The 22949-nt window shown below is 41.0% G+C and overlaps 2 protein-coding genes across 6 annotated transcripts in view; one reads left to right on the top strand and one right to left on the bottom strand.

Annotated features, from left to right (window-relative positions):
* The window catches only part of LOC147026205 (flavin-containing monooxygenase 5-like), an 82023-nt gene that overhangs the window by 29730 nt on the left and 29344 nt on the right, over window positions 1-22949 (top strand). For all 5 annotated transcript variants that reach the window (XM_085881386.1, XM_085881387.1, XM_085881384.1 and 2 more), the window contains 2 exons: window positions 8716-8881; window positions 8993-9135. In XM_085881386.1, coding sequence (XP_085737512.1) covers window positions 8716-8881; window positions 8993-9135 — 309 coding nt within the window. The remainder of the gene's footprint in view (window positions 1-8715; window positions 8882-8992; window positions 9136-22949) is intronic.
* The window catches only part of LOC147026206 (uncharacterized), a 14338-nt gene continuing 8214 nt past the window's right edge, over window positions 16826-22949 (bottom strand). Inside the window, exon 2 of the mRNA XM_085881389.1 lies at window positions 16826-17744. Coding sequence (XP_085737515.1) covers window positions 17177-17623 — 447 coding nt within the window. The 5' untranslated portion in view covers window positions 17624-17744 and the 3' untranslated portion in view covers window positions 16826-17176. The remainder of the gene's footprint in view (window positions 17745-22949) is intronic.

Below are 22949 nucleotides of genomic sequence, written 5' to 3'. Positions count from 1 at the left end.
CCTGCAGATACCTTGGGGGCGGGGGGGGTCGAAGCATGGAGATGGCAGAGGGCATGAAACCAGCAAAAAGGCAGAAGAAGACAGAGACTGCCGACCTTTCGGTGATGGTGAGCCGATAAACCCATAGACTCAGATTCCAATGATAATGAAGGCTTCGGTTTCCATGGCATCAAGCTGAGCAAGGTGTGAGGCAGGGCACCAGCCCAGATGGGAGAGCAGTATTCCATCAAGTTGTGGAGGAAAGCCTTGTAGATGGATAGGAGTTCACATGTGCCAAGGAAGAACTTTGTGCAATGAAGGATGCTCAGTCAGCGACTGGCTTTGGAGGCCAACTTTGAAATGTGGTTTGTCCAAGAAAGATCATGGCTGAGAGTGAGACCAATAATTTGAGTAACTGAAATTATTCAAGTGGGTTGGAGAGAGTTTGATATCAAGATTTCAGGATTAAAGGGTATATTCCAAGTGTTTGACCAGTTTGTGATTTTGTCAAAGTCTGAAGAGAGGGAATAGGCTGCTGCTTGTCTATCTGAAGGATGAGGAATATCACTGCAGAGGGTGGAGTCATCAGTAAAGAGACAGAAGATTTTGCAGAGTCAGAGAGATCATTGATGAAGATTAGGACCAAGATGTGGCCGCGAAGACTGATTTGTGGCACCGCAGCCTTGACAGGGAGAGGAGATGAAAGAATTCCGTTGAGAGCCATACATTGGCTACTAGAGTGGAGGAGGCCAAATTCCCAATAGTGGAGTGGACCATGGATGCAACAGGTGGAGACTTTGGAATGTAGGGATGCCAGACTGTATTGAAAGCTCGAGAAATGTTGAGAGAGATGGACCTGATCTCATTTCTGACATTGAGGGCCTCCATCCATTATTGGGAGAGTAGAAGCAGCACGTCCAAGGTGGAGTGACCTGGTATGAAATTGAATTGATGATCTGAGATGGGGTAATTGGAGAAAAGGATTGATTTTAAGTAAACTGCGATTGTGGATTCCATTACCTTGCTGATGACTGGAAATAAGCTGACAGGTTTGCAGTTAAGGGGATCTGCTTTTGCATCATTTTATGTGATACAGTGATAGCTGACTTCCAAGTAAATACAAAATGACTTACAGCAAATGACAGGGTGAAAAGAGCAGAGAGAGAGGAAGTGCAAGAGCAGCAGAGCAGGTTTTCAGGACACATGAAGTGATGCTGTCCGGTCTGGTTATAGAATCAGTCAAGGGTTGCCAGAAACTTTTCCACCTTTTGAGGAGGAAAGGGGAGCATACATACAACAGAGACAGACTTAATGATGCACCACCAGGTTTTAGAGGAGGGAGACAAAGTTGAAAGGTCAATCTTGAGGTTGGACAGATGTTGTTTTCTGGCTCTTCTGAGAGTGGACACACTTGTTGCTGGCTTTGTGGAATGATCTGAGGTGGCCTTCAGTCGCATTTGCCTTCAAGGAGGAGAATGCAAATTGTTTCAAAGCAACTGCCTCACCACAGGATTCAGTTTATGATGGGCGGGAGGATCGATATGACAACTGAAGATGATATGGGATGAATCTGTGCATAAAGGAAAGCAAGTTTCTGTAGAAGAATTCCAAAGCTGAGTTAGTATCAGGGGTGGTCGATATAGGAGACCAGTCCTGGAGTGTGAAGGCCCTCCCAGTTTGCCTGAGTGAATTGCCAGACTCAACGGCACTGAGGCTGTTCTCTGAGAATTGCTAGAGAGATGTTGACTGTCAACATGATCAAGCACATGATCAGATGAACCAATTGGGGCAGAGGAAGAGCAAGATACATTGGTGGGAAAGTTGATCATAGCAAAATCTGTAAGGGAGGCTCTCCAATTGACAGTAATCTTGGTGGGAAACTTTACACATTGATTTAGTCCCATGGAGTCACATAAGTCCTTTGCAGAAGAACCATGGCTGGTGAAAGAGGTACTAACACCTTGCCAATTTGCCTGGTGACAATTTAAATCACCACATGTGAGGAAAAAAAAGAGTTGGGATGGTGGTCAAAAGTTGGTTCATTTTGTCAGAGAGAGAGAGAGAGAGAGAGAGAGAGAGAGAGAGAGAGAGAGAGAGAGAGAGAGAGAGAGAGAGAGAGAGAGAGAGAGAGAGAGAGAGAGAGAGAGAGAGAGAGAGAGAGAGAGAGAGATATATAGAGATATAGAGAGATAGAGATATGCAAATGGAGTCATTACTGTTTGGAGGATGGTAAAACACACAGACAAACATGAGGTGGTAATGGAGGGGAAGTTGCAGCCAGAGGTATTCCTGGAGTTTGGGAGGTGTAAGAGCAATACTATGTGGAGAGTGAGAAATGTAGTTCTTGATGTAAAGTGCAACTCCACCGCTGGGGCAGCATTCAGGACTATAAAGTTTGAGGATACAATAGCCAGAGAGACACACACGAAGGAGTCAGGGACGTCATATGGGAGGAAGGATTCTGTTAAACCGATGTCCAGTTTATCAGCAGTGGCCTGGATCGAGAGATCTGTCAGGTTGTGGTGGAAAATCGGATGTTTGAGGGCTACACAGTTAGCAACAGGGGAGGAGGTATTGGGAGGATGCAAAACGTGTGAGGGGAAGGCTTTGCTGGGGCAGGGTGAGGCGCAAGATTTAAGTGGGCGGGGTGAAGCGGGATGCAGAAAGGGGGGACAATAAGCTTTGAGGGGTGGCGTGAGTTGGGGAAGCATTAAGAGGAGACATAAAGTAGAGGGATGCTGATTCCAAATTCTCAAATTAGACAAATGGAGATAAAGATCATGGGATGGGAGATAATAATTATTGTTGACGGTATGGAGAAAGGAGGTGCTGTATGTATGTCTGAGGAGGTTTGGTGCACCAAGTGCTTAGTTGGCAGATGACCTTGACAGATGAACGAATTAAGACACTGTATGTTGTGAATTTGTCTCCAAGACATGCAAGTATTGTTTCCTGCTCTTCGAATGCCTATCATTTGCCATTGATAGCGAGCTGTTGAACAGCCAAAAGCGATTATACAACCACACCCCAACTGTGAATTATCACTGTCAGGAGTGTATTCATAACTGCTTAAGAGGTTCCTTTGTTGATAAATGAATTATTAAGGCGAATGCCAAGCTGTTTGCACCTGCACCATCCCGTGACTCCGAACGCTGTCTGACACCATACTCGTTATTCTTAGGAATGAAACCCAATTCGTGTCCCCCAGGGATGATCAGATACCAAATCGGCTTTAAATCAGAGCAGTAAGATGCGGAAGAAGCAGACGTGTGTTCTTATTAAAAAGGAATAATTTATTTAAAGAAATAAAAAAAAACAACATAAATGGATAACCTCAAATGATAGATTGGCAGACAGAATAATAAATAAGAACTTAACCAAACTGAGAATAAAATATAGGGCACCTATCGTGTAGGGCACCTTCGTGTAGGGTACCGTGTAGGGTACCATATAGGGCACCTTCAGATAGACAAAAAAATATAGGGCACAACCAGGATCGGGCAAAGACAAGGCCGCTGGCTTATAGCCCGAGGTCTTCCTCCATGGCTTCTGTATGCCAGCAGGCAGGCGAGGGCAAGCAGGAATGGCACAGCCAGTTCCAAAGTGTTCCCAGCAAGGATAAGCAGCAGAAGAAGAGGAGAGAGAGAAACAATGGGAACCCAGCTTAAAGGCACGCTCTTAGCACCAACCGCGTGCTGAGTGTCACAGGCCACCGGCGAGCTAATCACTGGCCCCAATGTAGTGGCCTGGTTGGTGCAAATCATCTTACGTGACTGCCTGGCCTGGACTAATTCCAGATGAGGAGGAAAACCAGATGAGACATCTTTACCCTATCGAGCAGAAATTTGGACCGAGCCCGTCCCACACATGCAGGCGATGCATCATACAAATTTACCCTAAACACAGATTAATATGTATAATTATACTAAACCCTACACAAGTGCATGGACCTTATTAAGACCTGACTTTGGACCTCTCCCTTACACCCCATTCATGAACGTAACACCATTGACAGAGAATTGATGAACAGCCCAAAGCAATTTTACAAACAATGTAAGTGATGGAGGAAGACTTTCACTCAAACGTTTCATCACTTTGTATAATGCATTGTTCATTCAGAGATTTACAGGAAATATTTAGGATGCCAATAACGTTGATGTCTTAAAAACATTGAGGAATATTCATGTGGGATGGATGCAATAACATCCTTAGTAGGCAGGGCATATCGCCTGACAATCTGACAGTAGCTTAACGTTTGGTTTCTCAACAGATTTCGGGAGGGAGGGTTAAAAACTTTCAAAATCCGAAAGGTGACTTTTTTTGGAAAGGCTCACGTATCACGTGATCAGTGTCATCAAATGTTAAAAATCAGAACAAAATAATCGATAACTTTGCATTGGTAAGCTATTTTGAAACAAAAATGACATATTTAGACTCGCTCTGCAACAAGCTTCCATTTTATTATACAGTTTTCATAGATTTGCTAACATCAGTATTTTTATGTGATGATGTCATCACAACTGTGGATTTCAGAAAAAAAGAGTTTTTTGACACTGAACCATTGTTGTTTTTGTTGCTAATACAAAAGACGTGACAACCATTTTCACACAAAACAACAACTAAAACAAGTTTTAACAGCTAGTACTTTGGTGTTTCTAATTGCCTTGTATTCAAAATGGTTGCAAATTTCAAGATGACAGTGGTCTATCACTAAAATTAGTTGAAATCGCATGGCTGAAAATGGAGTTCGTGTTTATTTTTGTTATTTTTGGCAAATGCTTTATCTTTTGTCTCTTTTGGGGGGAAGGGGGGGTCTTTTGATCACAGTGGTCATATGCTTCCTATTGTTTAGATATTGCACTGCATGTGGTATACAACAAATGCTAAAAATTCTTCAAGCTGCCTTGACAACAAGCATCTCGTGAATGCCTGGTGGATCGTTGATGGAATGGCCCTATTTCATTGTCAAGCCGAAAGAAACGAACAAAGATTGGTTCAAGAGTGTACTAGAATACACAAAGCCACCGTCTGATGCAAAGGCAGTTAAACTGGAGATTGTCAACGACCAGTATCTTGAAAACGGCACCAAAACCATCACGAGGGAGAAAAGAGGGGAGATGTCATGAAGAGTGAATTTGCAGTGTCGGGCAAAAGATGCATGGTTGAAGCTATGTCCAGATGCAACCATGAAGAGGCGGATAGAGCTTTGTTGGATTCGTTATATATGTGAGATATCCCTTATCGTCGGGTTTTCCGTGTGTGTGTGTGTGTGTGTGTGTGTGTGTGTGTGTGTGTGTGTGTGTGTGTGTGTGTGTGTGTGTGTGTGTGTCTGCAACGCGAGGCTCCACAGTACGAACCAGCGAACCGATTTCGATGAAACTTTGCCAACATGTGCAATATGTGTTGGGAATGTGCACGTTTGAATTACGTTGCCTAGCAACCACCCGTTGCTGTGCAGCAGCCGAAAAACCGCATACAGTATTTTCAATAATTGTCCTTCAGTTTCGAATGTAGAGAAACGAGACTTCGGAATTAAACACGTCGAGATGTTTAGAAAATTTTACTCAAGCCGATTTTTGATTGAGATTGTATTTTTCAAATGGTAGTCCTTCAAAAATCGGGTGTCTATTTACCGTCATTTTTTATGCGGGGCTTAGGAAAGTGGGCGGAGCTTATGGAGAGTGGACGTGGTTGATGAAAAGTGGGAGTGGCATAGGAAAGTGGGAGTGGCTTATGGAAAGTGGGCGTGGCTTATGAAAAATATTGTGTGGCTCAGGAGGTGTGGTCAAACAAGAGCATTGAGAGAAGTTTATCAGGTTTTCCGCGTGTGTGCCTGTGCGGGTGCGTGTGTGTGTGTGTGTGTGTGTGTGTGTGTGTGTGTGTGTGTGTGTGTGTGTGTGTGTGTGTGTGTGTGTGTGTGTGTGTGTGTGTGTGTGTGTGTGTGTCTGCAATGCGAGGCTCTACAGCACAAAATGGCAAACCGATTATTTTTCAAATGGTAGTCCTTCAAAAATATGGTGTCTATTTACCGTCATTTTTTATGAGGAATACCAGTTGGCAAAATACGCAATAGGAAAAACCTTGCCAGGCAGAGGAACAATTGTATGTGAACCAATACGTCTTGGCAATGAATCTTCGTCGGTGGATCGGTCAGAATGAAAAGCATAGTATCCAGCGCTTCGATCCTAGCGAATCCCTCGTCACCTACTGGCTTGTCTATTTGTTTGTCTGTCTGTTTGTTTGTTTGATTGTCCGCACAGAGCTTTAGTGTTTTTCTCGGCAACCGCTTGGCAGATTGAGACCACCTTTTCACATGAGGAGCAACTACTCAGGTAGAATGTTTTAATGATAACTATGACGTCATAGGTCACGTGGAGTGGCAGCCATGTTGTAAAAACGGGGAAAAAAACTTTGGACCTCTATCTCTGAAACTGCACCAAGGAAAAAATAGAAACTTGGCACTTGGCATGTACTCCTAATGCGGAATAACTGATTTTTATGACGTCATAGGTGCCTTCATTATGATGTCATAATTGCATATGTAGAACTCTACATCTGATCAGTATGAAAGAATTTGAGGGTCATCTCGGGATAAAATGGTCCACAGAAAAAAAAAAATTGATGACGTCATCGGTCGTGTGATTCAGCGAACATATTGTTTTTTTTTTAAGCCTTCAAAAATGTTCTTCTCTGAAGTGGTTGAACAGATCAAGGTGAAACTTTGCACCTATGACCACCTATCCATGAGGAACAAAAGGTTCACACATATGACATCATAGGTCACATGGTTTGGCAGCAATATTGGATTTACCCTAAAATCTATTTTAAAAAATCTTCTCCAGAATGGCTGGACAGATCAAGGAGAAACTTCGTGCAAAGGTTCCCCAAGGTATGGGTGGACAAGTTTGTTCAGGAATAATTTATAGGTCACATGGTTTGGCAGCCATATTGGATTGAAGAAAACATTAAATAATGTTTTCTCTGGAACTGCTCAATCAATCGATGAGCAACTTCACAATTAAGATCTAGTGGTGATGGGGAATATATGTTTTAAATTTCAACTTGATCGGATGCATGGTCGGGCAGCCAGGAATATTGAATTTTTTTTGATCTGGGTTCTTTAAGTTTTTTTTATTAAAAAAAAAAATTTTTTTGTTTGAATCAGGCTCACTTGGCTGTGCCTGGATGAGTTTGAGAGTAGAGGAGTAGCAGCTGAAATGCGAATCCTATTCAGGTTCCTCCTGATGATGTCATCTTTGCATTTTGCTTATTTGGGTTCTTTCTGATTCATTGAATGCAGAACTGTACCTATTCAGTCTTCCATTTGATTTGAATTGAATTTATTCTAATCCCATTCTAAATTCAATTAAATAATAATTAACATCAAGGATCAGGGTCAAGTGTCTGATCAAATCTGGATGTCTTGGTACCTGGTCATCACTGCCAGCTGTTATAAAGTGGCAGTTCTAATTATGTCTCTTATTAATTATGTAACACACCACACAAAATACACCACACAAAGCAAGTCCTGGTGAGGGTCTGCAATCTCTGATCGCTGTTTTTCTTGTTCTAAAATGTAAAGGTTTCCTGTGATCACCCTGTTATACATCGTAAATTTAGTAGTTTCATGACATACTAAATATTAACTGCAGTTTATTGTCATCATGCTGAAGTAAATGCACTAGTACTGCACAACACATTCATGCCATTAATTGTGGATCAAACAGTAATTTCAGTTGACTGCAGTCATGGTACAATGACTTGGCACTTATTCATCATGCCTGTTACACATAACTGCCTGTTAAACAATTGTGCCAAAAACTTTACCTTGCCAACCCACAGGGTGGGAAAAATCTGGGCCATTAAAAGAGTTGTATCTAGGATGCTTGAAGTATCTTCAACAAAATCTGAGCCATCTATTTTTAAATAATTTGGCAGAATGTCAAGTTTTTGTTCACACCATCAGGTTGGCAGATGAATATAATTTTCATTTATTTAGCTGGAAGAGTACCAAGTGATTGGTTGGTCGGTAAATTATAAATCTTCCTTACATTTAGTTGGTTGGGAATTGTTCTCCAGAGTTCCAAATTATTTGGTGTGCTACAATCGGTGCTTATATATTATGTATGTGCTTTCAATTATGGCCGTGGGTCCAATGTCAAAGAGAAAGTTTTCATTATTTTTTGCATATGTATATATATATATATATATATATATATATATATATATATATATATATATATATATATATATATATATATATATATATATATATATATATATATATATATATATATATATATATATATATATATATATGATGTTGCAATAAAGATGGAGGAAGGATATTACATATATATATATATATATATATATATATATATATATATATATATATTATATATATATTGTCTTCATTATCCTCCAGAGGTCCTCAATACAGCCAAAGGCATAGTCAGTCGTCAGGGTAGTGATTGAGGACACAAAGAAAGGAAGGCAGCAAAGCTATACTATGATCATTGCATGGGAGATGTTAAACCCAGAATGGTGCTTGGAAGTCATACTAATATTTTAAACAAGATTGTTTTCTGAAACTTATATAGTTAAACAAAAATGTTCACTCAGCTCCAGTCTGTAAAATAGTACTTGTATACCTCATGGGCTTGCTTGTGTTTTTCTCTTTTTATTAGATGGGGTGAATTAGTCTATTGAATCAGTGTTTTGATATTTTTCCAGACCAAGGTTGAAGCTGTCACGAAGAGACCAGATTTCACAAGCTCAGGCCAGTGGGATGTTGTTGTAGTGGATGAGAATGGAAAAAAAGAGGAGATGGTATTTGATGCCATCATTGTGTGCTCTGGCCATAACTATGCAGCAAATATTCCCAAAGACTCCTTTCCAGGTATAATGTACAAATCCAAGTTTATGATGTTATCGTATTTAAATCTGGAAATTAATATCAAAATGCAAAACAATATTTAATGTCAGACAACATGTTTTTTTTGTGTGTCAGGCATTGAGAAGTTCAAAGGACAAATAATCCACAGCAAGGACTACAGGGAGCCATCTCCCTATACTGGAAAGCGTGTTCTAGTCATTGGATTTGGGAATTCTGGAGCAGATATTTCCACAGAAATCAGTCGGCATGCTTCCCAGGTAAAAAACTAGAACGGGCGCTCATAGAGCGCATACCTTCGCTGCCACTACTTTTTTTGTTCTTGGTATGAGTGCGGGGAACTGGTTTCATATGAATGGTCTTATGACACAAACCACATATCTATAATGTCATGCCCCCCCCCGACTTTTGGGGGCTACGGACTAAACAACAATCAACTCACGTCGTTTTGGTGAGTCTTCACTCGCAAGCTCGGTGAATACAACGTTTCAACAAGAGAAGGTAATCTCGTTTGATGCTGGTTTCATGCAAATCGAATAAGAATTGACTGAGTTATGCCGAAAACCGCATATTTTTCAAGGGCATGACCCCCCCCCCCGACATTTTACCCCAACCGGTGACATGTGTTATGACGTCATTGTGTCACAAGATTGGGCATTAAATTCTGAACATTTTGTTGCTGGGTTCATGTAAAGCGGACAATAATTGACCACGTTATGACAAAAACCGCATATTTTTCAAGGTCGTGACCCCCCTGACCTTTGCCCCTAACCGGTAACAAGAGTATGGGCGTCATTGTGTCATATTTCATATCACAAGATGAGGCGTTGAATTCTGAACATTTTGGCGTTAGTTGCATGCAAATTAAATAAAAATTGACCGTGTTATCGTAAAAAGACGATTTTGACCTTTTCGTGACCGTGACCTTGACCTTTGACCTGAACGATCCCAAAATATAATCGAATGCTTCCTGGCTAATAACCAATCATCCCACCAAATTTCATGCAATTCGGTTTAATACTTTTTGAGTTATACGAATCACAAGATTACAAATAAATAAATAAATAAATAAATACACGCCGACCAAAACATAACCTTTCGCAGAATGCGAAGGTAATAACCCACACACTGTCATTGGGAATTTTGCTCTTGATGGCATGTTATCACAAATCAATATCAGAGTTTATAGTTTAACACTTAAATTCGCTTGCTGTATTACATTACATTTTTCTAAAATTACGAGTTAAAGATATTCCATTCTTCTCCAAATAATGTGTATGAACTTCGAGGCTGAATAATTCAAATTAATCTTTCACATTTTAATGGCGAATTTCACAAGTAAAGATGATCATGCTCAAAACTCTTAAATATCAAAATGGATACTGTTTTTGGCCCATAATATTTGTGTTAAAAATAATGTAATAGCTAAAATATAATATTAATAAATAAAAGGTTAAATTAACATTACACTAATATAAAATAATATTTGGCCCAGAGTCAAGTTCAATTACGAACAAGGAAAAATGACAAAATGTCATAGCCCTTGTTGTTTTAGTAATTTTGCTGTGCAGAGTTAAATGGCTTGCCAATATTTATTCACAACTAAAATTGCTGCTAGTCTACCAGTCAGCCATCTTTGATCAGATCACAAAATAAAGTTAGGTGCAAGTGTATGCCATTATGTACTGCACAGCTGCGCTTGAGCCACATTTGAACAAAAATGGGCCATGCATGTCTGAGAGATGGTAGAGGACATGTTTAAGTAACAAAATGGCCACCAGTCGGTGATCTTTGATCTGATCTCGAAAAAAAATGACATGCTTATGTAAGCCATCATTCATTATCTGTGTGCTAACTTTAAACAATATCGGTAAATGCACGTCCAAGAAATGGTTGAGAATTTATTTAAGTAACAAGATGGCCATGTCGGCCATCTTGGATCTGATCTCGAAGAGAAATGACGAACATATATAAGCCATCGTTCATTACACTGGGCAACAAAAATTAACTTTTTGTCTGCTACTAAGGGAAATGCAGGTGTTCTTGGCTAAATCTGGGCGGCTAATTTCAAATCTGTAGTCAGAATTTAGCCAACACATCAGATTTTCAAAATATGTGTATGTATTAATGATACCTAGAATGCTATGTGAGATGCTTTATTATTGCAGATCGCCACATTGTACATATAATATCAGTGCTTCGTAATTACTTTCACGTCATATTTAGATAGCAATGTTTGATCTTTGTGTATAAGGTGTTGTATACAAACCAAGAACATAAACAAGTTACAGAAAAATAAGTTCATAATACATTAGAACATGGTGATCTTAGGAAGGGTGTAAACTTAATAGGGAAATCTGCCTCATTGTGAGTGATTCCAAAACAACACTTCAAGTTTACACTCTTCCTTTCTATACAGTCAGCGTAGGCACCGTTCAGACGTGTTCAGAAGTGTATGAGACACTTGCTCTTGTGCTTGTGTGTGGAATTGATCTCCCTTTGTAGGAACCAGCAGTAATCTCCCATCATGTTTGGGTTGAATCAGCCTTGATATCTAGTTTCCATGACCGAAATGTCTTGGTGGAACCTTTCGCCATGTTCATCGTTTACCTCACCCAGATTAGGTGAAATAAATCTACATGAAAATGCAAGAAGTGCATTTTAAGAGACATTCTGCAGCCCATTCGCTGATAGGCCTTTAGCACGTTGTCCACTAATTCCATATAATGTTCAGCTTTATGGTTCCCAAGAAAGCTCTGCACAAACAACACAAATGCTTCCCATGCTGCAAACTCAAGTGGGTTCAGTTTATTTTTGAACTCGGGATCACACATCAGTTCTTTTATCTGGAGCTCAAAATGCCTGCTTTGAGTTTAGTATCAGTTTTTTCTGTGCCAAACTTCTCTCTGAGATATTGGAAGCCATAACCATTGTGATCCAATGCCTTTACAAAGTTTTTCATAAGGGTTAGGGTTAGTTAAAAATTGTAATGCCGCGTGGAAAATTTTACTTTAAAATTCATAGCTTGTTCAGTTTTCGTCCATTTTAAATAATTTAAAGTGCATTCTGAAGCTGTTTTATGAGAAATAATATTCTGCAACAGTTGGATTGCTGTAATTGAAACCAGAAATACAAAAAAATAGCAATTTATGATCACTCAAAATCACCCACCAGGGCACGCTACTGGAATAGGACCATATGTAAACTCAAAATCCTGACGTGCTGAGAAAATTCTGGCTTCAGATTCAGAATCAACATACTTGGTTTAGTCTAAAACATGTTTCCACCCCAGTAGCGAAATCTTTGTTGTCCAGTGTTATCTGTGTGATAAGTTTGAACAAGAATGGTAAATGCATGTCCGATAAATGGTTGAGGACGTGTTCGAGACTTGGTGTTTTTACAACTAAAATGGCCACCAGCCTACCAGTCAGCCATCTTTGATCAGATCGCAAACTTAAGTGAGTTCCATGTGTATGTTATCATGTACTCTGCTTTTGCCAAGTTTGAATAAATTCAGACCAAGCATGTCTGAGAAATGGTTGGGGACACATTTAAATAGTAAAATGGCTGTCAGTCGGCCATCTTGGATCTTATCTCGGGAGGAAAGGGGGTTGTTGTGGGGGGGGTGGAATTATGTGCACATGTAAGCCATCATTCATTATCTGTGTGCCAAGTTTGAACAACATTGGTAAATGCATTTCTGAGAAATGGTTGAGGACGTGTTCAACATTGGGTATTTTAACTCCTGTTGGACATAGTCCAAAACGGGGACTTATTGATTTGGTCTCAATTTTCATGTCCATGCATGCGTGTGTGAGTCCACAACCATATCTTGGACATGCCTGGACCGATATTATTCATACTTGCCACAAAGACAACACATGATGTTATGCATATGCACGTCATTTTCTTTTCGACATCAGATCAAAGATGGCCGACTGGCAGCCATTTTAGTTGTAAAAAAATCAACCCAGTGTCGAACAAGTCCTCAACAATTTCTCGGACAAGCATTTACCGATGTTGTTCAAACCTGACACACATATTGGTTCGGCAGCTAAAGTGGTATTTTTGGTCCAACCTTGCAGTGGAAGTCCCACAAGGGATCTTTATTGATTATGAATCTTCAGAACATGTACAATCAGAATGTGAATGATGCCAAATTGGCACCCTTTAGCATTTTGCATAAACTACTTGTTTATATGATAACCATCTCAGCCAGCTGAGCATTCATGAGTAAACAAAAATCGTCATATTGCATCGACTAGTAAAGCTTGTATTTCAGTCATTAAAATGTTGATCCATTTGTTTTCTGATTAAGGAAATCCATTGAAACCTTCATATTAATGATTAAGATAATGCTTCTGCTACAAATGGAAGGTCACACCAAAAGAATAGTAGAAAATAAATGCTTCATTACTGATATAGAACAGAAAGGACTCTGAGTTGATGAACACAACTTTTCAATAAACATCGCACACACACACACACACACACACACACACACACACACACACACACACACACACACACACACACACACACACACACACACACACACACACACGCAAATTATCCTTATTCTTCTCCTTGTTCATCGTATTCTTCTGGAGTGTCTTCCACTCCTGTTTTGGTGCGTTCATTGCAACAATCTAATCCACCTTCACAATCACAGAACATTGTGGATGAACATGAACACCTTGATAACTTGCAGTTGCTGCAAGTGCATTTCATCATTTTGAGTCTATCTTTTGGTGCAGCTGCTGTGTCTGGGGGAACCATTACAGGTTGCAAGGACTTGCAGTGTTGCAGCCATTGTCCATCCATGCACCATATGGTCTATGTTTGGTGAAGTCGCTTCTGCAGCATGCTTCCAGATGCTGACTTGCAAGTGATCCCACATGACATTCTGTTGAAATGCTGCATTGTTGGGAGCAGAGACATCAGCTTTGGGGCAGAGAGGATATTAGCCTTTGCTGTTTTCAATTTCCATATCTTGTATCGTAGTTTGCTCATATTTGAGGCTTGCATGTGTCCATAACATGCTGCTATTAATGCACGACACTCTTGTACAACATCAGCAAGTGCAGCTGTGATGTTCCCTCGTTCTGATAGTTGATGACCAGATTGAAGTTCATTCACTACTTTTGCCTTCTAATTCCCCCAAACTGAGACACAGTATCGCATCCTGATTAAGCGTGTGATGCTAACAGTTGGCCAGCAATATTCTTGTGCAGGTCTGCAGTTGTTTTGATGTCAATACTTTTTCTGCTTTGGGATGTAGCTTCCATTGTTACATGGCACGTGAGTTTTTTTTCTGCTGATAGAAGTGGACTAACAATATGAACATGTCAGTATTGTCTGAAATGACACTGATATTAGTGTTTACACCATTCTCCTTCACAATGCTCAGCAACTGTTGGTTGCAACTCAGCAACAACTGTATGATGATGATATCAGCCTCCTTTGGAGTGTTTCTCATGTCTTTGCGGTGGATTGTCATACCTTCATGGATTTCAATAGGGACTGGATCACTGTCTGTCACGATAAGTTTCTGGTGTGTCCTTCTCAGTTGTTTCCGCCATTCTTGTACAGTCTCGACAATCAAATCTATCAGTTGAACTTTGTTGTAGGTCACAGTCAATGCATTTTTTGGGGGATCGAAGAAGCATCGAGTGTAAGAATTGATGCTGTCTGCTTGCTTCTTTCCCTCTTGCTGAACGAGTGACTCCTTTGATGCTATAATCAACATACCTGTCAAATACTAATTTTTGGGACATATTCAATAAAATTATCCACAAATTCTTGAACTGTTCCTTATGATGGCCAATAAATGACCCACAGCATGGCTGATCTGTTGATTATAACATGAGTAGTCTTTGATGCAGGTCTTGTTGGTGGTTCAACTTTCAGTTTGTTCTTGAGGGTGGATTTATTTGTTGCTCATCTAATTTCGCCAGTTTCATTGAACGCTGAAGTTGTCATTGGTGCCAACTCGTACACAAGAACATCAGCAATATTCATCTGCTTTCCAGAAGCTTGCAGCCCAATAATGTGTAAATAAATGAGATTCGTGTTATATGTTTTTGCTGATCCCATCTTAATGTGCTTCTTCGTTCCTGCCAAAGTCTGTACTTGTTTGCGAAGGACATCCTAGAAACCTTATCGCCAAGCATTTTCATATTTTTCTATTATCTCCTGGCCACAGACCCAGCTTCATGAACATTTATTCCAGGATCAGTTCCTATGCTACCATTTACAATCTGGATGATGGCGTCTTTTGGATATGTTGATGGGTCAAGTCGATCAACTGATTCTTGCAATTTATCTTTAATTTTGGCTCTTTCTTTAACATCTGATGTTATTCTGGCCTTCATTTCCTCTTTGTGCAAATGAGCATCATATTTCTCCTCTCGAGTCATCTTGGAAACGAGCAAATACAACATGTTGGTATTAAGTCGGCTTTGCTGATGGGGTATTAAGGAGGAGGGGGATGAAGAGAGACGGGAGGGAGAGGGGAGAGAGGATTTTGGGAGGGGAGGGAAGAGGATGGTGGGGAGGGAGAGGAGAGGACGGAGGGAGGGGAGAGGAAACTCGAAAGGGGGAAAGAGGGGTGGGGGGAGAGCAACGTGTCATCAAATGTTGCTATACACTGCAGGAGGGAGGGGGTCAGAGAGAGACAGAGAAAGAGAGAGAGACAGAGACAGCAAAAGAGAGATAAAGAAAGAGAGTGAGAGTGAGGGCAGTGGGGGGGGGGGTGGCAGGAGGAGGAAAAAAAAGATAGAAAGGTGAGGGGTGGAGGTGAGGTTCACAAAGAGAATGATATGTTATGCTTAATAACCGAACACACACACACACACACACACACACACACATACACAAAAAAGAACGCATCAGAACAGCTGTACACACAACAACACAACGGAGTTTGTAAATTAATCTGCTGGCACATCTGCAAAATCTTTGATATCCCAGTTCCAGAGAATTTGTGGGAACATGAACCAAAAGCAATCACTGAAAATATGGAAGTACCTCCCGCTCACATATGACCTCATGATCCCATCGAGCATGAACATTGAAAACAAACCATTGCGGCCAGGTATCTTATTTAGGTTCAAAAAAGACAAGAAGACATTAATAATTTAGCTGTTAATACCAGTGATTTGGGACTAAACAATGCAGAAATCAAGTTCTCTGTTCTTGCGTATGGCAACTTTGGCTGCCAGGTTGCTATCATTTCTTGGAACACAGCTGTGCCATTGATGCTGTGCCCCAATAACAGTACACTGGCACTTGTTTCACCGACCTTGAAAGGATGACAGGCTGAGTCGACCCCACCTGGTCATGTTAATTCAGCAGCCAACAGGGCTCAAACTCACGACCCTGGGATCCCAAGCCAACCACCCGAATCAGGCTTAACGAAATTAAGAAAAATGACCAAATACCAAGAGCTCAAGAACGAAATGAAAAATCCTGGAATCGGAAGAATGCGAAAGTTGTACCAGTGATAGTTTGAGCTGTGGGAATGATGACGAATAACCTCACAGATATATTAAAAACCATCCCTTGGAATATTACTGCAAACGAACTGCAGTTGGAAGCTGTCCGGGGCTCAGTAACGATCCTGAAGAGAACCCTCGGCACAAAACTTTGAGAACAGAAAACTTCACAGCTTGGTCCATGAATCGTGACCCCTTACTGAAATAAAGGTGGATACTCCGAGCCCACTCTGCAAGGACTCCATTCCACATTCTGAAACCCGCATATGTAGATATCAATCAATGACACACACACACACACACACACACACACACACACACACACACACACACACACACACACACACACACACACACACACACACACACACACTTTTGAGACCTGATAGGTCTCTGTTTCACCTCATGAAACCTGCCTTATATCCCAAAATTAATTTCAACTATAACACTGGTCAACAATTTTTTACTTTCTGAATGTTGTCTAAATTTCTACAAGTGAATTAGGGTATTCTGGCACTGCTGAATCAGGAAATGGCATCCGTTTCTCTCCATCAAGTCAGGTTTTTGTGCTAAGTTGATTTGAAAAAATCAGATCTTGTAACAAAATCAATTACATTTTTGTGGCATTATCAGCTGATTTTTGTCAACACATATCATCCTAAACATGTTTTTAAGAAAAAAAAATGTTTTGCCAACAACATTTATTGATTACATGATAGAAAGATCGATTACTGTCATCTGAATGGTGGGCATTGATAAAGGTAAGTACAAGTAAATTGCATGTTGCGTCACCACTGTTCAAACTTCAGGGCTTGAACTTCCGTTTCTTCGAACTCCTGGAATGTTCAGCGGCAGGGAGGTCTCTCTTCAGATTCCAACAGTAGTCAGCCATCATGACTGCGTCCCAGCGACCCTGATACCTGGTCTCCATCTCCTTCATGTCCTGATGGAATCTCTCCCCCTGCTTGTCACTCATTGAACCCAGGTTCTCAGGAAACCGGTTCATATGTGAAAATAGGTAGTGCATATTGATGCTCATGTTGCAGCCCAGGTTTCTGAAAGCAGTCAGCATGTTGTTGACAAGTTCTGCGTAGTTTCTGGCCTTATTGTTGCCAAGAAAGTTCTTCACTACCAAAACAAATGTATTCCACGCTTCCAGTTCCACTTCGTTCATTGAGTTTTTGAACTCTGGATCTCTGATGAGCTGACGGATCTGAGGACCATCAAAGATGCCAGCTTTCAACTTCTCCATGGTCAATCCTGGAAAAGCCTGGCACAAGTAAGTGAAGCAGTCACCATCTTTGTCCAGAGCCTTGGTGAACTGCTTGATTAAGCCGAGCTTGATGTGCAGCGGTGGGAAGAGTATTCTGTCTCTGTGTAGGTATTGTACATTCTTCAGAGTTCGTTATTTCAAGAAATACAACTTTTTTGTATCACATTATTACAAAATCTGCCCCATTAACTTTAGTTTTGATCCACAAACTTTATGCTTTGCCTCACCAATTTTTGGAAGATTTTGAGGCTTTATGACTTCAAACTGATCCCTTTTCGACATAATCACCCAGAACTATCGTACCTGAATACTTCTTGTCATTAAAATAATTATTTCCAATCAAAACAATTATTTGACATGACATTTTACCCCCACCAACTTCTTCTAAAATGCTCCACACATGCGTACATGTGAACAAAAATGTAAAAAACGACATGTGGCCATATCTCAAAAACTTGACCTGATTGAACAAAACTAATGTGAGTTTTGGATTCAGCGCATCAGATTCGTCCTAAATCAGCTTAAAAAATGCAGACAACAAATTTGTTGTTGACCAGTGTAATGTGTGGTTGGGAAGGGGTGAGTGAAGCAGAAGGGTCACTTTTTCTCTTTCCTCTTAAGAGTTCACGAAGTCCATCGTTTATTGGTCTTTAATTCCAGGTAGCACCTCCCAACCAGCGTGTGCAGTGGGTGCAGGCAGTGGTGGAGGTGCAGTGTGTGCAGGCATTGGAGGAGATGCAGCAAATGCAGGCAGTGGTGGATGTGCAGCAGGGTGCAGGCACTGGTGGAGATGCAGTGGGTGCAGGCAGTGGTGTATGTGCAGCAGGGTGCAGGCAGTGGTGGAGATGCAGCAAATGCAGGCAGTGGTGGATGTGCAGCAGGGTGCAGGCAATGGCGGAGGTGCAGCGGGCACAGGCAATGGTGGTGGTGCAGCGGGTGCAGGCAGTGGTGAAGGTGCGGAAATAGAAATTGGGAGACATGAGGTATGGGAGACAGTTTCTGTGGGTGATGAGATGATTAAATATGTCGATTCTTCATTCTGCATGGAGGATCATACACATAGAATTCTGTGTCGTTTTGAAGGAGCAGGAGTTCAGGACATTGAAGGAAGGGTAAACGATATTGTATCGGGTCACGGCAGGAAGCAGTTGGTCGTGGTACACCTCAGAGTGAATGATGTAGAGAAAGTTTACTCAGAGGTTTTGAAAAATAGATACAGGATATTGGGTAAACGGCTGAAGGCAAAGTGTTGTGAGGTCATGTTTTCTGGGATCCTCCCAAGATTAGGAAACAATATAGAAATTATGAGCAGAGTAATGGCTGGAAGAATGCTGTAGGGAGGAAGTTTTACATTGAAGAAACAGTGGGAATCATTTAGGGGACAAAGGAAGTGTTTCCGGGGCGATGGCCGTATGTTAAATAGAAAGGGGGCAGCAATGTTTGCAGTGGGAATTGTGGAAGGAATTCAGGCTTTTTTATGTCAGTGGAGGGTGGGGAAGCTGTAAATGAAGGAACGGATGATGTAATTGTGATGAGTAAGGCCAAGCAGCAAAATAGAATTTCAGGAAGGGAAAAGTTAAATATATTCTATACCAATATCAGAAGTTTAAATAATAAGATAGAAGAGCTTGAAGCCAAAGTGGATAGCGAGGAGTACGATATAGTTTCAGTGAGTGACACACCGTTTAAGGAGGAGAATAACTGGAGGACATGATTGGAAGGCTACAAGGTGTATCGGTGTGATAGGAAGGAGAGAATTGGAGGAGTATCAATCTGGGTAAAGGACAGCATTGCATCAATAGAAAGGGGTGACATTAAGGAAGGAATAAATGTTGAGGATTCTGTCTGGGTAGAGATTAGAGATTGTAAAAACAGTAAGATACTGGTAGGATGCTTTGATTGGGCTCCGGTGTGAAGGAAGAGGAGGAAGGAAGATTACATGAAGAATTCAAAAGGACATGTGGAAAGGGAAGAGTATTGATTATGGGGGATTTTAACTTGCCAGGGATAGATTGGGAATCGGGAAAGGACAGAGCAGATGAGGATTTCCTCGTTTTGATCCAGGATTGCTTTTTAACCGAGTTTGTACATAAGCCCACGAGGGGGAGTGCAGTGTTAGACCTCCTTTTAAGTAATGATCCCAATATGGTGGAGGAGGTGGAGGTCAGAGAGAATTTTGGAGCAAGTGACCATAACATTGTATGTGCAAAGATTATGTTGAGGGTTAGAGTTCAGGATAGTTGGGTAAGGCTATTAGATTTCAAGAAGGCAAACTTTGAGGGTATGAGGAGAGAGTTGGGTGATCTGGATTGGGAGACTCTAACAACAGGACAATCAGCATCAGAGAAAAGGGAAACCTTTAAGGATCAAATGTGAAGAGTGCAGACTAAGTACATTCTAATGAGGTGTAAAACAAGAAGCAGAAAGAGACCAGGGTGGTTGAGCAGTGAGATAAGGGATGCTATTAAGAAGAAGCAGAAGGCATTTATTAGGCTTAAAGTAATAGGACTGGAGTTAGATTTAGATCACTATCGGAGTAAACAGAGGCAAGTTAAGAAAATAACTCGACAACCCAAAACAGAGTATGAGAAGGACATGGCTAAGAATAGTAAACATAATAGCAAGGCTTTCTTTAAGTATATCAGGGGAAAATAACAGGTTAGGACCAGTGTGGGCCCATTGAGGAATAGCACCAGGAGAGCGGTTAGTGGTGAAAGTGAGATGGCAGGCTTATGAAACAAGGATTTTTCTTAAACTCTTACACAAGAACAGTTAGGCGAATTGCCGATAGCTGAGAGTATCCATCATGGGGGTGAGGAAGGGCTTTTACAGAAGATCCAGGTTGGAGTGGAGGAAGTAAAGGAACAGCAAGGTAATCCAAGATAAGATAAGATAAGGCTCCGGCTCCAGATAATATGCAAGATAAACACTCCGAGAGTGTTGGTGGAGGTGGCTGAGCAGGTAAGCAAGATGTTAACGGATATTTTCAATAGTTCACTGGAGTCAGGACAGGTACCGGAGGATTGGAGAGGAGCAAATGTAACACCATTATTTAAGAAAGGATCCAGAGAAGAATTGGGAAACTATAGACCTGTTAGCTTGACTTCAGTTGTGGTGAAGGTGTTGGAAACATTAATTAAGTACCGGATGAGGAACCATTGAAACCATTTAAACAAAGACAAACTAATTAAAGGTCAGCATGGATTTACCAAAGGTAGTTCCTGTTCAACAAATCTTTTAGATTTCTTTGAGGTAGTGTCTAATTGCGTGGATGATGGAAAGGCAGTGGACATAGTATATCTAAACTTTAAGAAGGCATTTGAAAAGGTACCACATTGGAGGTTGAGTGGCTGTGAGTGGGAGGATGTCTTGCTGGGAGGATGTAAGTCGCGGGGTACCTCAGGGATCAGTACTCGGACTGTCTTGACTATTCATGACTATTCATGATTTTCATCAACGATTTAGATAATGGGGTAAATAGTAAGATTTACAAATTTGCAGATGAAACAAAGGTTGGAGGTGAGGTGGATAGCAGAGGGGGTGGTGATCAGATTCAGGAAAGTATTGATACTTGCATAGATTGGGCAAAAGACTGGCAGATGGAATTTAACCTGAGCAAGTGTAAGGTGTTGGGGATGGGAAAGAACAATGAAAATAGAGATTACAGGATGCAAGGGGTAATTTTGGAGCGTGTCACACAGGAGAAGGATCTGGGGTGGTTATAGATACGGGAGGTAAATAGTCAGCACAGTGCCAGGCAGCTATAGGTAGAGTAAATAGGGTTTTAGGTTGTACTCAGAGGGAGATCATTTATAAATCAAAAGAGGTGGTGTTAACATTGTACTGGAATTTAGTGAGGGCCACATCAAGAATATTGTGTGCAGTTTTGGTCACCACAGTTCAGGAAGGCCATATATGCCATGGAGAAGGTTCAGCGCAGGGCTACTAAGTTGATTCTGGGCCTAGCTAGACTCAGCTCTGAGGAGTGGCTGAAGGAGGCAGGGCTTTATTCACTAGAAAGGAGGTGGTTAAGAGGAGATATGATAGAGATGTTTAAGATAATGAAATTTATAGATAAAATAAGTGCAGATGAATTATTCAACATAGACAGTGATATAATAGGACCAGGGGCCTCGGCCTGAGAGTAAATAAGAGGGTTGAGACGGGAGTGAGGAAGGGGACTTTCACTCAGAGAGAAGATAATGCATGGAATGGCCTCCCTGGAAAGGTAGTGGCAACAGAAAAAGTAGATAAGTTTAAATTAGAATTCGATAGGTACCTGGAAGTTATTGAAATAGAGGGGTATGGGGATGTTGATCGAAATTTTCGGTCGTTTGAGCATTGATGGGTGATTGTGTACATGTGTACGGAGTGCTGTTGGTGGGGGTCTTGTCAAGGGGGGTTGTGTGGTTGATGTGTGTTTTTAACCAATCCCATGCCCCCTCCCCTGAGGGGAAGAATTTTAAAAAAGAAAACACAAAATACTACAAAAAAAAAAATTCTTTCATTATTTCAAAACTTTTTTTTTGCATTCTCTTCCTTGGATCTTGTGTCGATAAATGAGTGTGGTGTTCGCGCAGTCAAGATGGGCTGAATGGCCTCCACTTGTGTTCTGCAAGCATACTCGAGAAAATCTACAAGCAGATATATGGAATTTGCAAGACATATAATAGCAAGAATAAATCTTTATACTCAATCTTTCATCATCTACAAGTAGGTTGGGCCACAAACAAACTGATCACCCCTCGTAGGCTATGAGCCAATGGGGTTGGTCAGTATCGGTCAGAGGGGGCAAGGCTCATTGTGACTTTTAGCAAGATGTGCTCTAGAGTTGGAAATATGTGATAGCAGTGTGTAGCTCTTTGCTTTCTTTGTTTTATCACCCCATATACAACCCTACCCCTAAGGTTGGCAATTGCCAGATTTTTCACCCAAAATGTATTGAGTCATTGTCAGTTTATAGTGTATAAAGAATGTGTACAAGTATTCTCACCAAAGCTTCATATCTTTCGGGAAAAGGATATTAAATCCCTCTCATAATGATATAAAAAAATTATGCACCAGTGATAAGTATAATGACCACAATGAACTTTCAAATGTGAGAGAAATAAGCACCCAGAGGATTCTGCAGAAGAACCCAGAGGCACCTACTCCCATTGGGAGAGGCTGGTGCTATGAGATCCAGGATGGACGTCGCAGTATACTGGATGGACAGACAACCCGCACCTCAAGCTGTGCAAGAGATACTGGCTTGTGCTTGCCCCGAAAGCTGCAAGCTTCCCTAGTGTGTATGCATGGCCAGTAT

This window comes from Eptatretus burgeri, chromosome 5 (genome assembly GCF_056783735.1).
Source record: "Eptatretus burgeri isolate ZD-2024b chromosome 5, Ebu_testis_v1, whole genome shotgun sequence".
Taxonomy (NCBI): domain Eukaryota; kingdom Metazoa; phylum Chordata; class Myxini; order Myxiniformes; family Myxinidae; genus Eptatretus; species Eptatretus burgeri.
Note: the sequence above shows the minus strand (reverse complement) of the source record. Positions and strands in the feature narration are given on the sequence as shown.